This window comes from Crocodylus porosus, unplaced genomic scaffold, assembly GCF_001723895.1.
Source record: "Crocodylus porosus isolate Cpor-Errol unplaced genomic scaffold, CroPor_comp1, whole genome shotgun sequence".
Classification (NCBI taxonomy): domain Eukaryota; kingdom Metazoa; phylum Chordata; order Crocodylia; family Crocodylidae; genus Crocodylus; species Crocodylus porosus.
In genome coordinates, this window is record NW_017728947.1 from 108,631,762 (window position 1) to 108,655,695 (window position 23,934).

The window sequence follows — 23,934 nt, forward strand, 5'->3', positions numbered from 1 at the left end:
TGACCTCTTTCTGACCCTTACAGACATGTCCACACTGCAAGTTTCTGATCCCTAGCAGCAGCAGCCCCAGACGCACTGAACAGCTCCACGCAGGCTTCCTCCTAAACTGGAATGTGTGTTGCCATGTCTGCAGGATACTTTGGGTGGGTTCATTAGCACTGCTGAGCAACAGACCCTATTAGCACATCCACTCCCCGCTATTAAGCCTGCTATAGAAATACCCAAGCCAGTGCTCTACTGTGACCACGCTGTTTCCAGTTTAGAAAACAGAGGGGTAGCTTGAAAGTGCCACTGATGGGGGCAGTACACTTACTGTGTAGCTATGGCCTAAAACATGAAACGTGCCTTCTAGCCCTTTCATGCCTGGGCCCACTCCCTTTACGTTCTTCCCCGAGCCTGTGCAAAAGGCTCTTGCTTGCTCACAGCATCCACCTCAGCCCCTCTAGGGCTCCCATTCATTCTCAAGTTCCACAGAGACAGCAAAGGCCTATATCATAGATTTGTAGACGCTAGGGTTGGAAGGGACCTCAGTAGGTCATCGAGTCCGACTCCCTGCCCTGGGCAGGAAAGAGCGCTGGGGTCAGACTACCCCAACTAGGTGCTTGTCCAGTCTCCTCTTGAAGACCCCCAGGGTAGGGGTGAGCACCACCTTCCTTGAGAGCCCATTCCAGATTCTGGCAACCCTTATTGTAAAGAAGATACCATCATCCTGACAAAGGAGAGGGAAATAAGGACCACTGCAATCCAGCAGGTCTATTAATCTGCCCAGCTTTGCCAGCACCCTTCTGGTCAGTGCACCAGCAGGGGAGCCACACCAAAGCCTGAAGTGACCTTATCTAGCAAGGAGTTGGCTAGACCCCACCCCAGCAAACCCAACATCTCCTGCCCCATCAGTCAGTCACACATTGGAGCCACAGGGGTGCTCTAAACTGGGCAGCTGCCCCCCAGCCACAAGGGACCCCACTGGGCCCTGCAGCCGGGATAAACACCCAAAGATGACATGGTTTTGACTGCCCTTAGCCACACGTAGACAAAGCCACTTACAGTCGCAAGTCACTTACAGCTTGGTCCCATGGCATTCAGACTCCACTGCAGACACTGTCACTACCTGGCAGGGCTGTCACTTTGGGATTTAGCTCCTGTAATTTCGAAGGGTTTCAGCGCTGCAGGGACTCCAAGGAAAAGACTGAGGGGAGACATTGCAGCAGTTTTCATGGGTGTCAAAGGCCATAAACCATCCTCAATGACCACTGGGAATAGAACAAGAAGGAATAGGCCTACGTTTCTAGAAGAGATATAGGTTAGTTACCACCAAAATGATTTCAAAGTGTAAGCCAACTGAAACCAATTAACCAAGGAGGTTATGGGTTCGCCATCACTGGAGGTTTTCCAGCGCAGGTTAGACAAAGATCTGCAATGATTTAGGTATAGGGGAATGGTGTAAGGAGGCAAACTAGATCACCTCTCAGCCCATTTCCTAGAACAGCTAGGGACTGAACATGTAGTTACAGCAGCCTTTGGAAAGCATATCCTTTAGCTTTACCTTTTCTTCCAAGGCCTGCCTAATCTGTGTCCCTGGGGAATTCATTTGAAACTGCTCAATCAATAAGCTCTCAGCTAGAACTGCTTGTATACAAAGCAGCGGATATTGCAAGGAATTTCTCTTTGTCTCATTGAAGTGGCAAATAAATTTTCTGTTGGACCTAAAACTCAAAAGGCTAAAATGAAAGAGAGAAGGAAAGATGTTGTGGCTGGGCAGTACCTGTTACCTGGCTGTCAGCTTTAGCAGATATCCTTAGCTTCACACCACGTTTGATGAAATACGGTTTGTTTGTTTTTGCCGACAGGAAGAATGAAGACGTAGACAAACATGGCTCCTTGTATAAGCAAACACTTCTAAATCTCTCAGTGATCCTTGAGATAGTAGTTAAAGATTGATAACAAATGGGTTTAGCTAATCTTACTCTGACATGGATGTAACTAGGCCCATAAACCTTTTGGAAGGGAAGCTATTTCAAAGTCATTTATTTGCGAATGTTTCTGAAAATATCCAACCAACAACGTCGCACTAGAATATCAGCTCAAATTCTCCACAAGACGATTTGGTGTGAAAAGACTCTTGCTCTTTTCCTGCTACTTTGTAATAGGTGATAAAAATGCACGATCTAATCCCAAGCAGATTCTTTTCATGTACTTCTTACAGCAGTTTTCTTTCAGAATTATGCACTTTAAGGCCATTAAGCAAAATGCAATTCTTTTTTCCCCCCTAAGGATTCCCAGGGAGGGCTCACCAGTATGCTAATTCCAGTATAAAGCCCAGGAATAGTTGATGGATGATAACAATATTACCGCTGCCTTCAATTTTGTCTCCATCTTCATTTCTGCCATGCATCAATAATCATGCTATTTCCTACCAGAAGAATGAGGATCTAACCAATTAATATTGGGTGGCCTATGTGGAAACAGAGAGTCTCCTTTCCCTCTCATGATGGAACCAAAACAGTTGAATTTTTTATTTAAAATGTAGTAAAACTGATTCATAACGATGTGCCTCCAGTCTAACACTGGCATAATTCCCTTGGTTTCAGTGGAGCACAAACATTGAGCAGCAGAATACTGGCAAAGGCTCACTGTGTGTAGGCTCACGTGTGACTTGTTTTCCATTTAAAGCCCAACTGTGAAAACCCACATTTGCATTTTTTACTAAAGAGTTATGGTCCTGCATTAAAGTTTCTTAGTCTCCTCATCACAGATAAATGCCCAACAGATGGAGCGCATGCCATTAAGCACTTTAATTACCACTCAAGCTTACTTTTCATATCTTTAACTTCAGCCCTGTAGCTTCAGGTTTGCAGAGAAAAATAGACTGGTCCCAACTACATCCTGTGCAGATATCTTCATGGTAAAATGGATGCTGCTATAAATGGATACTGTAAAAGTATGATGCTGTGAATTTGGGTGGCTAAAATGATGGGTTTTAAGATACAGGATTTTCCCCTTTAAGTTAATTTCATCTTGCTTACTGTGTGGTAAGTCAGCACAGGCTTATGGTTGTATGTAGGGACTAGATGAACTGAACTGGTGATCTCCATCCAGATCTCAGTGAGCAAAGCCACCATCACAATTAGTAGCCATTCCACCACCAATTCACCAAAATGCTAACTCTGCAGACGTCTATAGGGAGATCATCAAAAAAGTGGCCTCTCTGAAAATCCACCTGGCTGTCCTATTACTAACTCTGAGCAAATTAAGACATAGGAAGGATAGAACAGCACAAACAAAATTGAACATGGGCAACATGGAAGGTAGACCCAGACCAGCTGAATAACTGGACTTGGACACATTCCCACTACTTCACTACTGGACAAAACCAGTGGCACTTCCTGAAACTGCATATTCTTGTGGACAGGGTACTATATCAGGGCTCAAAAGACTTCTGCTCTTTTCTCAACTCTGCTGCTATTTGCCCTAGAAGGAGTCACTTCACCAGTCTGTGCCTTCCTCATCCTTTTTCCACTTCATGCATTTATAACTTGTGTTCCTCATGTTATATGCATGTGCAGTACCCAGCACAAGGGAAGAAAGGATACTCCAGTGGGAATATGGCAGAAGACAGATGTGAATTCAAGCCTTAGCATAGCACTTTGGGTTACTGATTAGCATCCAGAGGATAATCCAGTGCTGGGTACTACCCTAGGGCCTGGGTTCAAATCACAGAAGCCTGGGCAAGTCACATAATCTCTCGGTTCCTCACCTGTAATATAGGGATGTGCAACAGAGAGCTCCCTCAGCCCCTGTTCCAGAGGGTAAAGGCGAGTGCCAGGGAAACAAACTTATTTAGAAGTGAAGCCAATCAGCCATATCCGCTGAGAGCGGCAGTGGGGATCCAGCTGGGGAAGGGAGGCAACAGGGACTGGTGAAGCAAATCAGAGGACTGACTAATTTAATGATGAGAAGGGCACTGGGAAAAAGAGAATCAGCTATCCAAAGGAAGAGAACTGATCTTCCATTAAGGGATCTGACGGAGAAGAAATGAGTAAGAGTCAATCTGGTAAAGAATAATTCATTGACAGAGCTGAGAGGAACCAAAGACAGGTGATTGAAGAATAACATGTTCGTCAGGGGCACCTGGTTAGAGGCTAATTCAGGGGTGGCCAAACCACGGCTTGGGAGCCACATGCGGCTTGCTGGCACGGTACTTGTGGCTCTCTGGGAATTGGCCACAGCCCCGTCCACTTGTCCCCGAGGCAGCTCCAGGGGACAACACAGCCCAGCACTTTCCGCCACTCCAACTTTCCATGTGGGAAGTGAGCCTCAAGCCTGCCCTCTTCCCTCTTCTCCCTCCAGGACTGCTGTCTCAGGAGCTGGGCTGCTGGGTTGGGGGCTGCAGCTGCACCGCTTACCCCAGGGTGCACTCCCCGTGGGGAAAGCCAGAGTGGTTCAGCGCTCCGGCGGCAGGAGCCCAATCCTGTGGCCTGCAGCCAGCACCTGCTGGTGGGAGCAGGGAAAATGGGAGGAAGAAGGGGGAAACAAAGGGTGCAAAGGGGAAGTGGTCACCTCCACTCCAGGTCACTCAGCACCCCCTCCCTCCCTCTCCCCGCCGGCTCTTTAACTTTGGTGGAAGATCGGATATGGTTCCCATGGCAAGTAACTCTGGCCACCCCTGGACTAATTGATTGAGACTGAATCAGTGCCAGGAGTGACTGATGTGAGGAATCAACTGACGACTGACAGTTCCTATGAAGGAGAGCGCTATTCAGGAACTGCCTGGACCATGGAAGGATTTGCTGATCAAGGCAGGGACTCAAACCCCAGACTAATTTGATTCCCTAATTGGGGATCAAAAACAAACTGGGTGCATCTATACCAGAGGGTATGGACTCCCTCCCAGCCAGGTGTGGTGAGGATAGGGTGTAGAGGAGGTGGACTCCTGTGGAAGAAGCTTCGCTGAACTTGTGTCCTGGTACAGACCAGATCAACAACTAACCTCCCCATTCTTGTATTTTTTTTAATATCAAGGTGTCACAGGCGAGTGACAGGGAGGATAGGAACAGGGACGTGAGTGGGTTGGAGCTCAGATACACCCTCCGACAGGATAACAACACTATCACAAGATGTTGCGAGAGTAAATACATTTAAGATACTGAGGTGCTGAGAGACTTCAGTGCCAGGGACTATTAAGTGTGTAAGACAGAAATAACAGAGCTCTGATTTGGTGGGAGCTTGGAGGTACTAGTGGAACATAAATTAATTAAGGTCATGAAAGTCATCTCCTTTACCATTACAAGGGGTTATATAAAGGAGACTGCTCGAGGGTCTAGAAATCATCAGCAAACCTCAAATCCATTATAAAGCAAATGAGGTTCTCCTTGCAGCCAACATTCATCTGTGTTCACTCAATCACAAAAGAGCTATCAAAGGAAATAGCTAATTTTCTATAAATTTTGTCTCCTATCCAAAGGCTTAAATTCCAGCATGACTGGCATCTTCCTAAGAGTAGGTGTTCTTCTTGGCATTCACATTCCTAAAACTAGGCAAAAGATCCTAGGGCGGAAGCATAAATCCAGCTGGTAAACCAGAGGGCTCTTACCATTGCAGTTGTAACAGACTATGATTCGTTGCAAGCCTTTGAAGGGATTCCTTTTATTGGAACTCTGCAAACAGGTTCCCATTCTCGTCTTCCATAGGCAATGTTTCATTTGACAAGATTCAACAATTATATAACAAAGGTGCAAATGAAATTACGTTCTCCTTTGCAGTGAATTATGGGAAGGAGAGTTGCTTCTTGGCTAGTTATTGCCAAGACACTGGTTAGATTCACAGGGCATGTCCAGGCAACCATGCACATTCATTTCCCCAGGGACAAATAGTAGCAGCGCATAGTTGGTGCTGCTACTTGTCCCTGGGGAACACCCATGGATGTGTGCTCTGATGCATGGCAAGTTGCCCTGGGTGCAGTGGGGTGGGGTGGGGTAGGGGAGGCTGGGGCCAGCACCTGGGCTAGCCCCAGCAGCCACACCTGGGGTCCTGGGGGCCAGGGCTTCAGCAATGGTAATCCAGCAGCAGGCAGCCTGGCCACCACTGGAGTATGGCTCCTCCAGTTTAGGGTGGCACACATTGCCACCACATGCGCTGCTGCAATTTTTTCTAGCACAGGTTTTTCTGACACCAGGATTTCCCAGTGTTAAGCCCCGGTCCCCCCGGCAAATTAGCAGTGCAGGAACACCTGCATGTGCAATGTGTGTAGTGTGCGTGCGCATCTGGATGTGCCTATAAGGTTATCAGGAACTTCAAGAATCATCCAGAGCAGTCGTTTTCAACCCTTTTTCATTTGCAGACCCCGAAAATATTCCAAATTGAGGTGGGGACTCCTTTGGAAATTTCAAATGGAGGGGCAGACCCCTTTGAATTGTAAGTGTAGGTCTTCACATGCTTTCGATTGATCATAGTCATCTTTCACAGACCCCTCAGACAGTCTGTGGACCCCCAGGCATCTGCAGACCACAGGTTGAAAACCACTGATCTAGAGTAAACCAACTCCCTACCCAGATACAGGATTTCCTGCTACTAAATCATCTCAGAGAGATGTCCAGCAAGCCTCTTTGTGAAAACCTACAGCGAAGAGTTAGACAGTGAAAATACCTATACGTGTGCAGCAAGGCTGCTCCAATGCGCTGTAATTACAGTGTGTCAGAGGTGACTCTGTTGAGTCTGCTGGAGCGTGGTAATTACCATTCTCCAGCAGCCTCCAGCATCTCGTGTATCAGCATCCCCATGCTTAAAAATAGCGACGAGGGTGTTTTATCTAAAGAGCTGCTCCAGGTGCTTTAATTAGAGCAGCTCTAATTAAAGCAGCCTCCCCCCCCCACTCCCACAGCACATATATAAAATGCCCTTAGGTGATGAACTATGAGAAATGTGAGCTACATCTTTAGTAATATAAGCTCTGCCTAGGTTCTGGAAATGTTAATTTATGCCAGATGAAATTTTAGCCTTGACAGTTCTAAGAAGTTCTACTTTCCTTCCTTCAAACCTTTTTATGATGACTGGGAGGTGACCAACTACTCGAGTGATTGGGGCTAGCTAAGTACCTAAGTTAGAAATCGCAGCAACGTATAAATTCCTTAATACATTTTTAAATGACCAATAAAAATATCCAGGCTTTGCCAGTTGCTTAACCCAGATATTTGTGGATTTAATTATTTATTCTCTAGAGAACTGTAATAGCTACGAGGCCAAGTAAACACAATAACTACCAACTCAATGGGAATTTTTGCTCTGAGAGGTACTCCAAAGGAGCACAGAAGTAAAGAGCTTGCTAAGTTCTGAAATTCTGAAACCAAGAGATTGCATCCCCATGAGTGTAATGCTTTTGCAAAAGTGCTTTGCAGACAGAAAATGCTGAGTGCTGCTATATAAGCACCAGGCTTTTACAGTTAACAAAAATGAAAATTCCACAAGAAATGAGGCCATTATTTATTATCAGTTTATGATATCCTGAAAAAAAAACAAATACTGAAGCATGAAAACTGGCTGCTGGAAGTATGCAGTAATTTACTTGGACAAAAATGTCGCTGGATATTCCCCTGATAGACTTAATGTGCAGCCATTAATAAAACAGACTGCAACAGCTCTGAAGGAGCCATTATAATCTACTGAGACAATGATCTACAAACATAACTATATGAAACCCAAGTGTCATAGTTACAGGGCCGGCTGTCCCTCTGTCCCCTTCCTGGTCTCTCCCAGTGCGTCTCCTTAGAGTCTTGGGTCTTGTGCCTTTACCTCTCGGAGGGTATTGTTTATTTTAACATTTTTAAAAAGTATTTAGAGAAAAGGGATTTAAAACAGCAGTCTACATACAAATCTATCCTACTAATTCTTACTGCCTTCCTATGGCAAATGTGGCCAACTTGTGCCCCACATGCCACAAGTGGCACTATCAGCCTCCGTGTGACATGCAGCAGATCAGGATGCGGGCCGGCAGCACCGAGACAAATAGGGCAGGGAGCGCAAAGCAGAGATGCAGATCAAATTGGGAAAGGGGACTCCAGTGGCACTTGAGGAGGGACTTAATCTGGGCACACCTGCTAAAAAGGGTGACTCTCGCCAATAGTGTGACTGAGGGAGGGGGCAACCAGGGCAGCAGCCTCAGCTGGAGGAAGAAGGGGTAGAAAAATAGCTGCAACCAGCACTGCCCCAGCTACTGAGAGGCTGCCCTGGGCTATGCTTCTGGTCCTCGCTGTCCTATGGTAGCTAACATAGAATCATAGAAAATGAGGGTTGAGGGGACCTCAGGAGGTCACATCTAGTCCAACCCCCTGCTCCAAGCAAGACCAGCCCCAGCTAGATCATCCCAGCCAAGACTTTATGTAGCTGGGTCTTAAAACCTCCAAGGATGGATATTCCATGACCTCTCTGGGTCACCTGTTCCAGTGTTTTACTATCCTCCTAGTGAGAAAGTTCTTCCTAATATCTAACCTCAACTTCAACTGCTGGAGCTTGAGCCCATTGCTCCTTGTTCTGTCATCTGCCACTACTGAGCACAGTCCAGCTCCATCTTCTTTTGAACCCTGCTTCAGGTAGATGAAGGCTGCTATTAAATCCTCCCCTCAGTCTTCTCTTCTCCAGACTAAATAAACCCAGTTCCCCCAGCCTCTCCTCATAGGATACCTTTTTCAGGCACCCGCAGTAGATTATTGTGTCTCAGGCTGGTCTTGTGATAAAACTGTCCCCTTGACCTGAGCATGTCTTCCTTCATTAACCTGCTATGGTCCTTTTGATCTCTTCAGTTCCCAGGCATTTTCTTTTCCTAGAATTACCTCTTAACAAACAACCCGCCAGTGTTTGCTGAGGAATGGTTTATCTGAAGCCATTCTTTCTCCCTCCTCCGCATTTTTATTCCAACAGTCCCTATTTAATCGCACCAGTATATTCATACAACAAACAAGCCAATAACCAGGTTAACTCAGAGTATTCAGAAATCATTAATGGGCAGCTCCCAGGGCTCAGAGAGGAAGAATGGCTTACTGATTTGGGCAGCAGCCCAGCACTTGGGACACCTGGGTTCAGTCCCCTGTTCTGCCGCAGACCTCTGCATGACTTCTAGCAAGCCCCTTAGTCCAGCTGTGCCTTGGTTCTTCCCATCTGTAAATCGGAGGTAATATCACCACCTTAAGTCACAGGACTGCTGTGAAAATAAATGCATAGAAAAGATGGCGAGGTGTGCAGCTACTACAATACAGGTGGCTATTCGTACTAGCTTTGACTCTCAGAAAGCTAAGCTCTACAGAAAGCAATCAGGTTTCCAGATATTCAACAGAAGTATCTGGCTGTTAAATGAGGTGGACAGTAGCCAATGAGACTTATCACAACACTTCCCATCTTTTCCCCAAAACCATGAAGAAGAAAGGGTCACCTCCATCTCCTAAAGGTGAATTCTAAAATCTCCCCCTGTAGGTCTGCTTCTATATATGCAATAGTTTCAAAACATGGGTTCAAAAAACCATAACTTGGTCAGACACTCATTACAGTGTAAAATAAAGAGCAGAGATACTTAGCCATATTAGTGGAAAGGGGGGGCAGGAGACAAGGAAGGGTGGTACCTTTGGGGCATTTATACATGTGCTCCGGAAGGTGGTGGTGGGGAGGGGGCACTTTAATTAGAGCATTTCCTTGAGGCACTCTAATTAAAGTGCCCAAAGTGTCATGTGTATCAGCATCCCTGGCTGAAAAATGGCAGCAGGGGCACTTTAACTAAATCTCTAATAAGATATAGTTAAAGCACACCCACCGCCATTTTTCAGTGCGGAGACACTAATACACATGACCCTGGAGTCTGCTGGAGTGCAGTAATTACCACACTCCAGCAGACTCAGTTAATCTGCAGCAGCCTCAGTGCACATGTCTAGGCACCCTTACAGACTAACTCATTCAGAAATGCATGAGCTTTTGTAGGCTATAGCCTACTTCATCAGATGCTATGAATTTTCTGCATCTCTGAATGAGTTCATCTACAAAGCACCACGCTGTACTGTAGAGCAAGTAATTTTAAACTGCAAAAGTAAAATGAAATGGGCAATTCTACTCTAAAACAGCAAGCTCTTTTGGGCATGGGCATATACATAGACATATATATACACACATACACATACACATATACACACACACACACACACGCACTCCTGTGTATATATATGCATTTAAATACTCCTGCATATATATATATATATATATATATATATATATGCATGCTTAAAGTATGCCTAGCACCACAGGGCTGTGACCCATGACTGGGATCCCTAATGGTAAATAACAGTAATGCTTTCAGAGATAAGGATGAACATCATCATAGCTCACTGCACAGAGCCTCATCATTGTGTATTCACAGAATGCAGTTATCCACTGTCTGGAGATCCCTGCTGTACAAGACAAAACAGGCAGGGTCAGTGACAGATCCATCCCGTTCTCTAAACTTCCCTACTCATAGCTTTTGTCCTCTGCCTCCCCATCAGGACTCCCAACACGAACCTCCAGCCTCTCCACCTCCTCCTCTGAAGCTGAACGTGTTGGAAACTGAAAGAGGCCGGCAAGTTCCATTTTAAACCAGTATTGATTTCAAACAGATCCCTTCTTGTTGCTGTTGACACAATGACTTCCCTCACGGTATCAGTCTGCAGGAGAATAGACAGCATCACATTTAACATCTCAGGGCTATAAACTGAAGTGTGATGTGACCCTTCATCCTTGTCCCTGAGGCACAGGACAAAACACTCACACTTCTGGCTACCACTGATAGCTCAAGAGGCAAAGCTTTCCCAAGATGCTGGCCAAGAGTTCTGCCCTGCAAGATGCTGAGTGCCGTGGTCTTGAACCAGGTAAGCAGTTAAGGACAAGCTGAGTTTCCAGCATGTACATAGTGCCATTGGGCTGCTCAAACCACCACAAAGGCCGTAAGCACTATGGCAAATACAGCCCATTACTTTTTCCTCTCAAAGTACATTAAGATAAAGTAATAACAAGAATAAAAAACTTACCAAGTGGCAAGTGCTTCTCCAAACCCAGCTCTAGGCTCTTAAAGTTCACTGCCTTACACCTCTCTAATCCAATTCACCAAAGCTAATCAGAAAGCAATTAATGAATGAGAAGGATCCACTTCCCACCTTTCTCCTGTCCAGCTTTACTGGACACAGACACGTGGAACAGACTTTATACTGGAAACATCAAATGTAATGTTCTTCAGAGCAAGAGTTAGTCAGCCACAGAGATGCAAGACCTGATTTAAACTCGGTCTGCCCCTCAGCAAGAAAAGAACAGCTTTGCAACCGACTAGCTTGAAAAATGCCCTTTGATTTGCTTCAGAGGATATCAACAATACTACTGCAGGTTGGGAACGTGGACTTACAGGGAAAAGAACTGGCGCAACACAAAGGAACTGAACACCCCGGGGAAGTGCAGCTTATTAGAACAGAACCTGTACAAGAAACTCATGACAAAAGGACCGGAGAATGCTTCGTCTGAAGGGCTCATTGGTATGGGTAGATGCTTAATGGTCCCACACTGAGGTGTTCTGTACAAGCAGGAGTCCCACAGGTATTGTTGGGAGTCAGTAAGCCCTTCGTATGTAGAAAAATGACACTGGCCTATATCCACCTTTGGGGATCTTGTTCTTTCTAAAAAGCATCCTGTCCTATACCTGGTCCTGGTCACATCACAGGGCCCCTAGCTGTACAAACCTCATCAGCTACTGGATTTTCCAGGAGGGGTACATAGAATCACAGAAGTAGGGTCGGAAGGGACCTTGTAGATCTTCAAGTCCGAACCCCCGCCTGGGTGGGAGAAAAAACTGGACTCAAATGAGTCCAGCCAGGTAGGCATCAAGCCTCCTCTTAAAGATCCCCAGGGTAGGGGCCGGCACCACTTCCCTTGGAAGTTGGTTCCAGCTCCTAGCCGCCCTAACTGTGAAGTAGTTCTTGCGGATGTCTAATCTAAATCTACTCTCCAACAACCTGTGGCCGTTATTCCTTGTCATGCCAGGGGGCACTCAGGGAAACAGTGTCTCCCCTAAACCCTTCTGGTCCCCCCTAGTGAGTTTATAGACAGTCACCAGGTCCCCCCTCAGCCTTCGCTTGTGAAGGCTGAACAGGTTCAGGTCCCACAGTCTTTCAATGTAGGGTCTGCCCTGTTGTCCCCAGATCATGTGGGTGGCCCTCCTCTGGACCCTCTCCATGTTGTCCACATCCCTCCTGAAAGGGGGTGCACAGAACTGGACACAGTACTCCAGCTGTGGCCTGAACAGCGTCACATAGAGGGGGAGGATCACCTCCCTGGCTGTACTTGAGATGCACCTGTGGATGCACGACAAGGTGCGGTCAGCCCTGCCAACCGTGACCTCGCATTGTCGTGAAATCTAGGGTTTGAAGGTAACAGGGGTGTCAATTGAATATAATTGAGCACGGGCCTTGTTTTTTACCAATCCCTAGCTTTGTTTAATGCAACAGAACTTCACGCCTCCCAGGCAGCCCCACGTATCCTGAGCCCCATGTGCTCAGGAAATGCCAAGAAGCTAGCACCTAAAAGAATTTAGCATTTGAAACAGAAGCAGGGGCAAAATGCTTGATTAACTATTGCCCTCCCCTAACCCATGAGCCTTACAACCCTGAACCTTTCCTTGACAAAGGAAGCTTCTCTTAACACCCAGCTTGCTGCATTTGCTATTGCCCTGCTAGAGTGTTGGCAGAGCAATGAAAGACCAGACCCTGGAAACAGAAGAGGAGCAAACGTGGTGCATGGGTTCTCCCCAGATGGGATGCTGTGCGACTAGGGATGCAGAGCCAGATTCTGCCCCACACACACAGAGGTATGAACCTGGAGCACATCCAGTGAAGACAGGTTACTCCAGATCTAATGGAAGAGCTCAGGAGACAGCCCACCTACTCAAAGGATAGAAGAAACTTTCTCTTACCAAGGCCCTGGTTTTGCTGTTCCCATTCGATGGTGTCTGGAACTTGGTAAGATACCCCAGCCAGCTGTGCTTCAGGGTTGCCCAGGCCAGCAAGGGGTTCTTGGGAGGGCTCACCAGGAAGTGTGAAGCCTGGCAACTCAGTATCCCCTTCCATGCTCTCATCCATTGAGTCTATATCTTTGTCTTCCTCTTCCTCTTCTTCCTCCTCCTCTTCTTCCTCCTCCTCCTCCTCTTCCTCACCCTCTGAGGGATAGAAACCAAAAAACAATTCTGAGAAAGATCCAGCAAAACAGATTTAAACCTACAGCATATCTCTGTGTCCACTCAGTGAGTTCACTACCAAAACCATGATATATTTCGTTTATTTGACTATTTGGACCAAGCTGCATGCATTTGATAGGACACATGACACTCATGAGAGGTTAATATGGAAAAGTAAGAAGCCTTCTGAAGTTGCCAAGTAGCCATGTTCTCAGGCAACAAGACCTGTTCTCAGGGACTAGGGACAGAAGTTACATGTAAACCAGTAAAAGTGATCAGAAACTAGTTTAAATCGGTAACACAACAGAAATTCAGTGCCTATAAACCACTTTCAAAATGACCAAAACCAGTTTAAGACAAATCTGGATGGATGTAGTATCAGACTTAACTGATTTAGATTTAGTTGGTTTATTGAACTTCTGTCCCAGATCTCCTCCAGATTCAAGTTAACTTAGAGTCCCCCAGCATCCCAGGATGCTTTGCACCTCCCCTGCAACCCCCTGCCCTTGTAGGGTGGGCTAGCCTTAGCCCAAGCTGCCTGCTCCTGCTGACCTGGGAGGCATGCTCTAGTGCCCCCCAGCTTCTGACCTGGGCCACTGCAGGCATGTGGCTGCATTTCCAGAATCAAAAATGAATCCCTGTTCACTTGCATATCAGTTCAATCTACACAGCTTAGACTAAGTTGTGACGGTTGACTCAATTCAGCCTCAGGCTTTTTGACTGTCTGTACTTAGCCAGGATGCTGTGCGTGTCACTGGTAGAGTACATACGAACCCAGTGGGAGAAAGGAGGCATAGGCATGGGCATAGGCATATGCACAGCTGATCATCTTACCTGATGATTCCCATCTAAAGTAAGAATTAGTTTCCTAGTTTTCAAGCCTTAAAACGGTGACAATTTGCTTCCATTAATATTTTCAAAGAGTACAAAAAATGTGCTATTTTCCAGCCCAATTAGACACAGTCTCTGAACAGTATACAGTTAGAAGCCTCAACCTGCAACTTAGGATGCTAACAGGTGTCCAGGAGAAGTCCCACTGATTCATATTTGTCTGTAAGAACAGGAGCCCAATTTTAGGCATTATAGGATGAGCAAGGATTACAAATAATAAAAAGAGATGAAGTGAAGGAAGACAAGCATCACTTGGGTCATACTATTCAGGCAAGCTACTTCTGGTGGCTTCACCATTTTTCTTTAATTATTTTGAGTCTTCGCTCATAGAGGCAGATGCTCTTCTGCTGCAAGATGGCACCACTCCCCTATCTATACTGCTTTACACCAGCTGAAGTGACATTTTAGGAGGGTTTCAAAAAAGGATTCAGGAGTATTTAAATGCAGATCATAATAGATTGTAACAATGTCACCTCAGAACTGGTTGCTAAAAGGGTAAGCATGTAAAAAAAGGCAACCAAGTGATAAACGGCACTCAGAAATACCAATGCGTTTTTGAATTGCTGACAGTCTGCAAAACACAAGATCTCCCTAGTTTATTGTGTATGTAAAACTCAGTTCAATCTATATAAACCGTCCTGCAGATGTCATCAGCAGGCAAGACACTAATGCTTGTGCACTTGAAGGTGCAGCTGAGTCACGCAGCCCAAGGCTTACGTTAAAAGCAAAAGTTTCAGACAAATCCGGAGTTTGCCATGAGGATGCTTTATTACGTGAGTGTGCTGAGTTCAAAGCAAGCTAATTACTGCCTTGGCAGCAAGACAGAGCAGGCCAGCTCAGATAAGATAAGGCAAGCCATACCAGAGGAAAGAACTCATATATAGCACTTATCACAGGATCAGGGGTTTTGCCTTAGCAATTCTTCAACACTGTTCTGCTCTATCCTCCTACTGGATGCGATTACAATCTCATTTGGTTCATTCAAACAGTAAACAGGCTGGATAAATGTGGAAAGGAGCCTACTTAGAAGAGGAAGAAGCCCAACTTTTGAATGCATTCTTGCTTTGATAGTTTCTGTATGTTTTTTTGTTTTGTTTTTGGATGTCCTCCTTTCACATTGTATTTAAAAAATCAGGGTGCCTAGACTGACATTGCCATTTGCAAGCCTTCCATGTGCTGCACTGCACTCTGCTACTGTCAAAGAATAGCGCATGACACAGATTTTTTTCTTTTAAAGAACAAAAAATAATTGTTTTAAAAGGCTACGCTGCTTTTCAGATCCTCAGACATGACAGTGATCCTCCACTGCATTTGATTTGGTTCCAGAGTCCTACACAAATGAGCTGCTCATCAGACTTAGGTGCATCACAGTGATATACGGTCTCTTCCCGAAACCCATCAAGAGAAGACCAGTCTGAAGAGCAATTATATCATGCTGAGGACTGAACGGAAGTCACAGGGGTGCTATCTCTGATGACTCACCCTCACCTGCAATTACATGACTCATCCCCACATGCCCATTGCCTCATTGGCTAGTCTACCCCGATGCCTATACAGAAAGCCAGTCATTTATGAAACGTGCAAGGAATCGGCACCAGTCTGCTCACCATCAGTCCATGACCCACCAGCCCCCGACCTTGCTGTCTGCCTAATAGTTAGCCCCGATCCCCTGATCAGTGACCCCCAATCTTACTGCTTATCTGATATCAGTTGTAATGTGAATGCGACGCGTGTAACAGCAGGAGGAACCAAGAGGCAGTCTGCAGGCCTGTGCTGACTGTTAATTTGGGTTACAATTCCCAGGACCCCCCCAGGGGCTGGGGGGCAAAGCAAAAAGGAAGAGCAAGCTTGAGGCTAGAGTAAGGGGAAGAGAGAGCAGCGTGCACGTGGAGCCTGGTCGGCCTTACACAGAGGAGTGTACAGTAGAGCTGCAGAGTCACACTGCCTCAGTCAGCCAGGACTGCGGACTGAAGGAGCCAGACTAAGACTTAGGGGCAGGTACAGGGAAGGCTCTAGGGAGTAAAGGCTTGTTTGGGGACATCCCTGAAGGGTGTGGGGGGAGATTAAGGTGTTAAGTATACGTTACCACAGTGTTGATGTTTCCTTATCTTTTACCTGGTCCCTCTCCCTTTGACCCATTGGCTTGTGATGCTAACCCCAGTGATCCTCTGTATAAAAGTGGGAACCCCCCCTTGCTTTTTGTGCCAGTTTCTGGGGTTGCAAAGATGGCACAAATTGGTGGGAGCAGTGGGATTCTGAAAGAGGGGGGGCTATCCCACAGGTGAGGCAAATAGGGATTGGTGGTCACAGGCCATAAGGCACGAGGCAAACTGGTGCAGTGAGTGTATAGATTTTGTTTGTTGTATGGGCATTTAATCACGGAAGACAAGTAACACAGAGGAGGGGTTACCCCCAGTGGAAGAGGAAAATACATGCACCCCACCTAGTGTTAAGGCCTATATTCAATCCAGCACCCTACTGTGGGGAGCAACAAGAATGGGGTGACTGGAACGAACAATTTGAAATGGCAGCTGAGTTAAGTGGGTGAAATGAGGATACTAAGCTAAAATTTCTAAGCCTGTTGCTTACAGGGAAGGCCAAACCATGGGCCTAGCGTGGGCTCAGCAGTGAAGCCAAATAGGATTACAAGCACCTAACAGGGGCCCTCAGCAATGCTTTGGAACCAGGTGCAGGTCCTGAGTGGGACCATGCAGCTTTATGTAACTGTAAGAAGACTTCTACAGAACCGGTGCAAGAGTTCAGCACTGCCTTAGAACGATTAGCTGTAAAGTCCTTTCCACAAGCCAGCCCTGAGATGCAGGACCTGCTGGCCCATTATCTGTTCATCAGCAATGCCTTCAGTGGGGAGCAGCAGGTCCAGCTTCAGTTGGGCAAGCCTGGATGATGCCATAAAGCTAGGCACTGAGATGGCAGTGGTGAAAAAACTGGAGGCTCTAGATATCCAAGGCACTGAGGCAAGGGTGCATGTGCGTGCCAGGGCACTTGCATGTCAGCAGCACCCACTCTAGCCCTAGAGTTGTCAGTCTTGCAAGCAGTGATGGAGACATTGAGGGAGATCCAAAGTGAACTGGACCAGCTCAAGAAGAACATGGAAACCCAGTCCCAGTGCAAGCGAGAGTTCCTGTTTTAACAACTTTGGCCTGTCTCTAGGTTCATACTTGGCTGTATGACAACTTCAGCCTTTAAACATTCATTATGTTTTGTAGGAGAAAGGCAAGGTTTCTTTTTCCTAATGAGTTTGCCTTAATGCTATTCCTGTTCTTTCCAACCACTGCATGCATTCCCACCGAAATGTACAACCCCCATAAAACAGCCCTGGAGCCTATCCCTGCTGTGTCACTAGGGGATTTTGTACAAGAGGCTGGCAAAGATAAGCAATGTAAGTGTTGGTTTTCTCTGCAGAGAGAAATCCTGCCAGATACTGGAAGCTTCTAAACTTTAAGAGTTAACTCAAGGGGAGGAAAACTTTCAGGGCTAGGAGAAACTGTTAATATGCAAGTTTCTGTTGTGCTGGATTGTAACGACAAGATTTTGGGGGTTCACCTTGAAGCACCTGGAGAAGGCCCCATTTTGACAGGGTGGGCACTTCTGCATTTCCTGAAATCAGGCCCCCTTAAGGCATCTGAAGCTGGGCACCCACACATTCAGAATCACTGGTCACCTTTGAAGCATTGGCCTTAAAGCTGATCTGATGAAAGATGTTTGTGTTCACCATGCCGCGAGAACAACATCCTGTTCCTACCATAAGGCTCAGTTAGAAGTCCCCATGGCATAATCGCTATGAGGGACAGGATGGCCACTGAGCTCTTTTTCCACCACCTACCCCTTTCTTGCATCTCGAAAATACGGTCTTTAAAAGCTCCTTCCCCAGACGCTAACACACTGTGGGAAGAGAGTAGTGAGAGCACCACCTGCCAGTCACTGTGTGGAAGTACCGCATCTTAAAAAGCACACCACCTTTTACAAATGCTGGGGTGGATGAAGGGAAAGGGAAAGGAAAAATCAGCACCGACTGTGCCAGAGATGGACACGCTACTCCTCAGGCCTGATGCTCCCACCTGCCAAGACTGGGGCAAATCCTAGCACTGTTCATTTTAAGTCAGTGAACTGCATGCTGTAATAACCTCCATAAAACATCTCCCCATGTTCATGGACATTATCTTGCACCCCGTGGCTCTGCAAGTACCAGCAGTAAAAAGAAATACAAAAGGCTGGATGTAGCGATAATGGAAGCCAGAATGATCAACAGACAAACGAGGTGAGAGAGCTCTGCTGATGGCAGCAGCTCAAGATGAATTTTGCTGCAGGGTGATACATGCAATCGCACAGAATTGGGACCCTTTAACTTTGGGACCCTATAACTTTCACCAGTCTGACCTGCAGCATAGAAGAAGGGAAGGTTAGTTTAGTGGTTAGTGCACTCAGCTAGGCCTGGGGAAACCTGGGTTCAGTTCTCTGCTTAAATCTTCTTCTGAGAGGAAGACCCTCTCTGGGTGGGGAGGTGCCTACCTCCTACATTATAGCCTGGTAGCTTGAGCACCTGCCCAGGAAGTGCTGGGCCCTGTTCAGTTGGAAAACACCATATCTCCTTTTTTCCCCAGGAAAATTACCTAACTACCTGGATTCAGTGAGCCCAACAAAGGCTGGGTGGGGGCACTCATCTCACCTGTAGAACCTGGGCCACTGGACAGCAAGAAAGGGCAAACAAAAAGGAGCCTGACACTCTAGTCCAATGAAGAGGGCATCCTCCTGGGTGAAGAGATCTTGGTTTCCAGTTATTTAACATAAAACCTTTTGAGGCACCTACAGAACCAACCTGGATCTGGCTTTTGGCCTTTCCATGGAGATAGCAGTGTTTCTCAATCTTACAGGGGTGCTGGGAAGAGAAATACATGAAAGAGTGCATGGGGCTCAGATGCTACAGTAGTGGTATCTTTTGTTGCTTGCCAAGGTTGGACATCTTGTATGCATGCCTGAGAGTAGGACTTGGATTTTGTTTACAGCTACCCTAGGTTTACTCATCCTCCCACCCTTTATTCACCTCCCTTGCAAAGTTATTAGTGCCATCTTTCCTTCCCCAAAACTCAGCCTCTCCATTGTACTTCGCCTTAACAATGCTACTGAGGGACATCCACCCCATTTTGCTGGGCACTGAACATTGCAGTAGCCTCTGCCCCAAAGAGCCTGCAGTTGAAGCAGGCCTCCACCCCTCCCTCTGAAACAGAGGTGCAGTGCAGATGTAGCAGAGGCAGAACTGGGCCTAGTACACAGACAGAGCATTGGTGGGTGGAAATGAAAACCATGCAGTACTTTGATAGGCCAAATTTTCATTGACCTCATTGGAGTATTGCTAGGGCAGGACAGAGATTTTGCTGTATAATCTTGTTTAAGGTCATTGGGATAAACCCCTTTAAGAATCAAACTGGCTGCTGAGCGTTTGTAGCTGTGGCCGTGTTATAGCATAAGCATCAGAGCAGCATGAATCCTGTTCCAAGGGCCGTTACACCCTACACTTCACCTTCGAGGAGCACTTGTGCTCTCTAAACATCCAGCAGTGATAAGGATTTCAAAATTAGATTAGAACCAGAGAGGACAAGGTCAGGAAGGTTAGCACTCTAACTGATTAGCATCAGAAAGCTCAACAAAACATTTGGAGGTCTCCAGTTTTATTAACAACCACCAGAAATTGTAATCAGTGTTAATTATAACCACCAGGGGCTGGTCTGTTAGCAAGACTGATTAATTTACCGCAGGACTTTTCTATTTCCTTCATGCATATTTAAGGTTGCTTGTTTGCAATCATAAGGGAGGTTTACTTTGTAAATCTACACAGAACCCAGCACTAGTACAGAAAGAGTGCAACTCTCTAAAGAGTTTTCCTCTAAAGGGCCTTGCAATTAAAAGACAGTGGAGTTTGGTCCTTTAGTTCTACTTAAAACTTTCCAGGGAGAAGAAAGTTTCGATTTTCAGAACTTTTCCATTAACATATGCAAACATTTTTCTCTAGTTGGAAGATTTAAGAAGAAACAGTCATTTGTCAGATTTGCAGCAGAAAAGAAATACCTTGTTCAAAACAGGGTGGTAGGATCCTATCATTAGAAGGTGAAAAATCATTCGCCTGAATTGTGAACTGAATTCAAATAAACATAACTAAGAAAAAGAGAATTTAAGCAGAGGTGTCAGGACAGCTGTCGAGCTGCACAGTGCAGCTCTGCAATGCAGCCTGGAGCCTGCTACGTCCCACCTGAGCATGTTGGAGGGAGATGGCATTGCACAGACTGCTCCTTTGTGGGTACAGGTTGGCCAGCCACAGCACACAGCGCAGAGTTCTGCAATAATCTGCATGCCAGGCCACCTGCCGAAAGCAAACAGATTGCATAGCATGTAAATCAGTGCACCGTTGGCTTGCTTCTGTGCATGCTGTTTAGAAGCTGTTCTTGTCAAATCTGTCTCCCGTCTCTCTCCACGATGATCTATTCACATGCCTATTGTTCTCAATTACCACACACCTTCCTGTGAGCCAGACCAGGGAGTTTAGAGCTATGACTCAACTCTACAGGTCACAATGCCAAACCAGTCCCTAGGGGGAATTATGGTCAGCAGCAAACACTGCCGAGACACCCAGGCTGAGAAAGCTATAGCAGCAGTAGTTGGCTTTAACCAATAATTCTCCAACTTCTGCTAGTGAGGATATGGGCATGCTTCATTCTTTCCAGGATCAGGTACTAGCAACAGTTTGTTTGCTCTTTTTTAATTTTGTGTCTTGGGCCTGATCAGCAAAATCAGTCCTGAATTCTATTAACTTGCACAGCTCAATAGTGCAAGTCTGAGTGATACTACCACCAGCAAGTATCCTCCCCCCCTGAGGCTTCAGATACTCCCAAATCTATGACAGGCTTCCTGTGTACAAGCCCCAAGCCCGGAGACTTTGGGGTTTAGATGCCCCCTAGTCTCTCTTGCCCCTACCCAAAAAGCTGAGATCCTTGCATTTGGGCTAGGGACAAAAGTTACACATAAACCGCTTTAAGTGATCAGAAACTGGTTTAAACCTGTAACAGAACAGAAGGTCAGTGTACATAAACCAGTTTCAAAATGGCTGAAACTGGTTTAAGATAAACCTGGTTGAATGTAACATCAGCTCTAAGTAATTTGGGTCAAACCGGTTTATGAAACTTCTTTCCTAGACTCCTTCCTGGTTTAAGTTAAATCAGAGCCCCCCAGCGTGCTTCCCAGCCTTGGACTGGGCTGTGCTGTTTGCTCCAGAGAGGACTGGCCCCACCCCCTGCCCCCTAGCTGAGCAATGAGGGCTGGCTGACAGGGGCAGGAGCAAAACCAGCTAGGGATGCAGCCCACTCTATAGGAGGGCAAACCTAAGCTGGAGTCTAGGGCCAGGGTGGGGGGTTAAACACCCCTTCCCCTCCTCAAACTTACTGCTGGCTGCAACTGTGGACTACAAATCCCAAAGGCAGCTGGAAGCAGAAAACGAAAGTGATGAGTAACCCTACAGGGTTCTGCTGTTGCGGTTCTGGACAGCAAATCTCACAGACCTCAGGGGTAGCAGGAAGAGGTAGTAAACACACAGCCAGAGAGGCGTGCTCCCGCACTCACCAACTTCTGGCATGAGCCACTGCAGGCATGTGGCTGCATTTCCTGAATCAAAGGTAAGTGTCTGTTCACTTCTGTTTCAATTTAATCTGTGCAGCTTAGACTAACTTGCAAAGAGTGAATCCATTCAGCTTCAGGCTTTTTGACTGTCTGTACCTAGGCTTGGAGGCATTTGTAGACTCTTGTAGGGGTCAGCCTGCTCGCAGTGCAAGGGACAGGCCTTCATCCTCTAACTACACCAAGTCATTCAAGACCGAGAAGAAGGGTATCTCTCCTTCCAGGTAAATAAAACAACCTGGGCCGAAAGCCACCTCATGACATCTCCTTGGGCCAAAAACCACTTCGTGGTATCTTCCCCTGCCACTAGAAACAGTAAAGAATAGTGTCTACCCTTATCAGTGGGATGTTCTCTGGCCCATCCAGTGAGAAGAAAAGAGCAGACTCCTTTTTCCTTTTTGCACATCCACGTGGAGCAAGGTACAATCAAGCCCTAAGCCACTAGATCCTACAAGAGAATCCATTAAAGCCTACACTGCAAGTTCACCTCACAAGCAGACCCCTGCCGCACAAACAGCTGGACTGTGCAAAAGAGGATTGAAAAGACCAAGCCTGTTGTACTTTCAGGACACGAGCTCCCCCTGAACACAGAGCTGCTTCTCTCAAATACAACGTACCACTGGTGAAGCACTGGTGCCAGTGGTACGTGCTATTTCTGCATTGCTTTCCTCCTCACAGCCACTTACCAAGACTTTTGGGTCCTGGTAGGATCACGCTCTTTCACAATTCATCTGCTGCCCTGGCATGATTCACTCAGGAATATCACTCTGACATTTCCCAATCTTGGAAATCTCGTGGAAATAAATAGTTTATAATTGCTGGCAAGAAAGGGGAGGCTTATAATACTGGAGGGGATAATTATTAGGCACCAATCCTACCATGGAGTGCAACATGCTCAGCATTTCAAATGCGTCTCTCAGGACCTCAGAGAATCTACTGAGCAATAATGTTCCAGCGGGAACATCCAGAGCCTTCCTGTCAGTCACGTGGGGACTTGGGGAAAATTGCATGATCTTTACTGTCCCCAGGGGCACAGCATCACTGCATTTTTTTTAATATGACAGATGTAAGCCAATTAGAATAATAGGAAATGAGGGTTGGAAAGGACCTCAGGAGGTCACATCTAGTCCAACTCCCTGGTCAAAGTAGGACTATTCCCCAATTAGATCATCCCAGCCAAGGCTTTGTGTAGCTGGATCTTAAAAACCTCCATGGATGGAGCTTCCACCACCTCTCTGGGCAGCCTGTTCCAGTGCTCTACTACCCTCCTAGTGAGAGTTTTTCCTAATTCATAGTTTCATAATTTGTAGGGTCGGAAGGGACCTGAGCAGATCATCGAGTCCGACCCCCTGCCATGGCAGGAAAGAGTACTGGGGTCAAATGACCCTGGCAAGGTGTTCATCCAGCCTCCTCTTAAAGACCCCCAGGGTAGGACCTAGCACCACTTCTCTTGGAAATTGGTTCCAGATCCTAGCTGCCCTGACTGTGAAGTAGCGCCTCCTGATGTCTAGTCTGAATTTACCCTCTGCCAGCTTGTGACCATTATTTCTAGTCACCTTAAGGAACTATCACTCTTCTTGGACACCCAACTCCCCTCCCCACTAACCATAACCTAATATCTAACCTAAACTTCCCTTGCTGCAGCTTGAGACCATTGCTCTTTGTTCTGTCATCTGCCACCACTGGGAACAGTTTAACTCTAATTGCACCGCAGAAAGCAACCCTAGAGGCAGGGGACTGACTACCAAGATTGGGTATAAATATAAACAGAAATTATTACAGCGAAAGTCTTCTCCATACATAGCAAAAGAAGCCATCTGTGGGAGTTTCTCTTTTCTAGGTGGAGCCGCATTTTGAACTACTGTTACGATCAAATAAAGACAAACAGCTCATGTACTTTGGAAAGTCTTCAGTCTCCGTTTACTGAGAGCAGATTGAAGCCTGCATAGTAGTGGTACTTCTTTTCTTTACAGAAGCTGATTTTTCTCATCATCTCAATGTTCCTAACAATATGCAGCCTGGATCTTGAAGCTGCTCTCCAGCAGAGGGCTCTAAATGATCAGAAAGAAATAGACGGAGAGGAGATGTGGATTCTGATGCCAACCCACTTCCCAAAGGCCTGAGGGGATTCAGGG

At 46.4% G+C, this 23,934-nt stretch overlaps 1 protein-coding gene and 1 long non-coding RNA gene across 2 annotated transcripts in view; one reads left to right on the forward strand and one right to left on the reverse strand.

The window, feature by feature from the left end:
* CUNH14orf37 (chromosome unknown C14orf37 homolog) overlaps positions 1–23,934 on the reverse strand; it is a 127,162-nt gene that overhangs the window by 85,855 nt on the left and 17,373 nt on the right. Inside the window, exon 4 of the mRNA XM_019550885.1 lies at positions 12,965–13,207. Within this exon, the coding sequence (XP_019406430.1) occupies positions 12,965–13,207 (243 nt within the window). The remainder of the gene's footprint in view (positions 1–12,964; positions 13,208–23,934) is intronic.
* Positions 4,341–19,591, forward strand: LOC109320674. Its single transcript, XR_002103838.1, has 3 exons — positions 4,341–4,435; positions 13,937–13,947; positions 19,581–19,591. It is a non-coding gene; the product is annotated as an uncharacterized LOC109320674 (long non-coding RNA).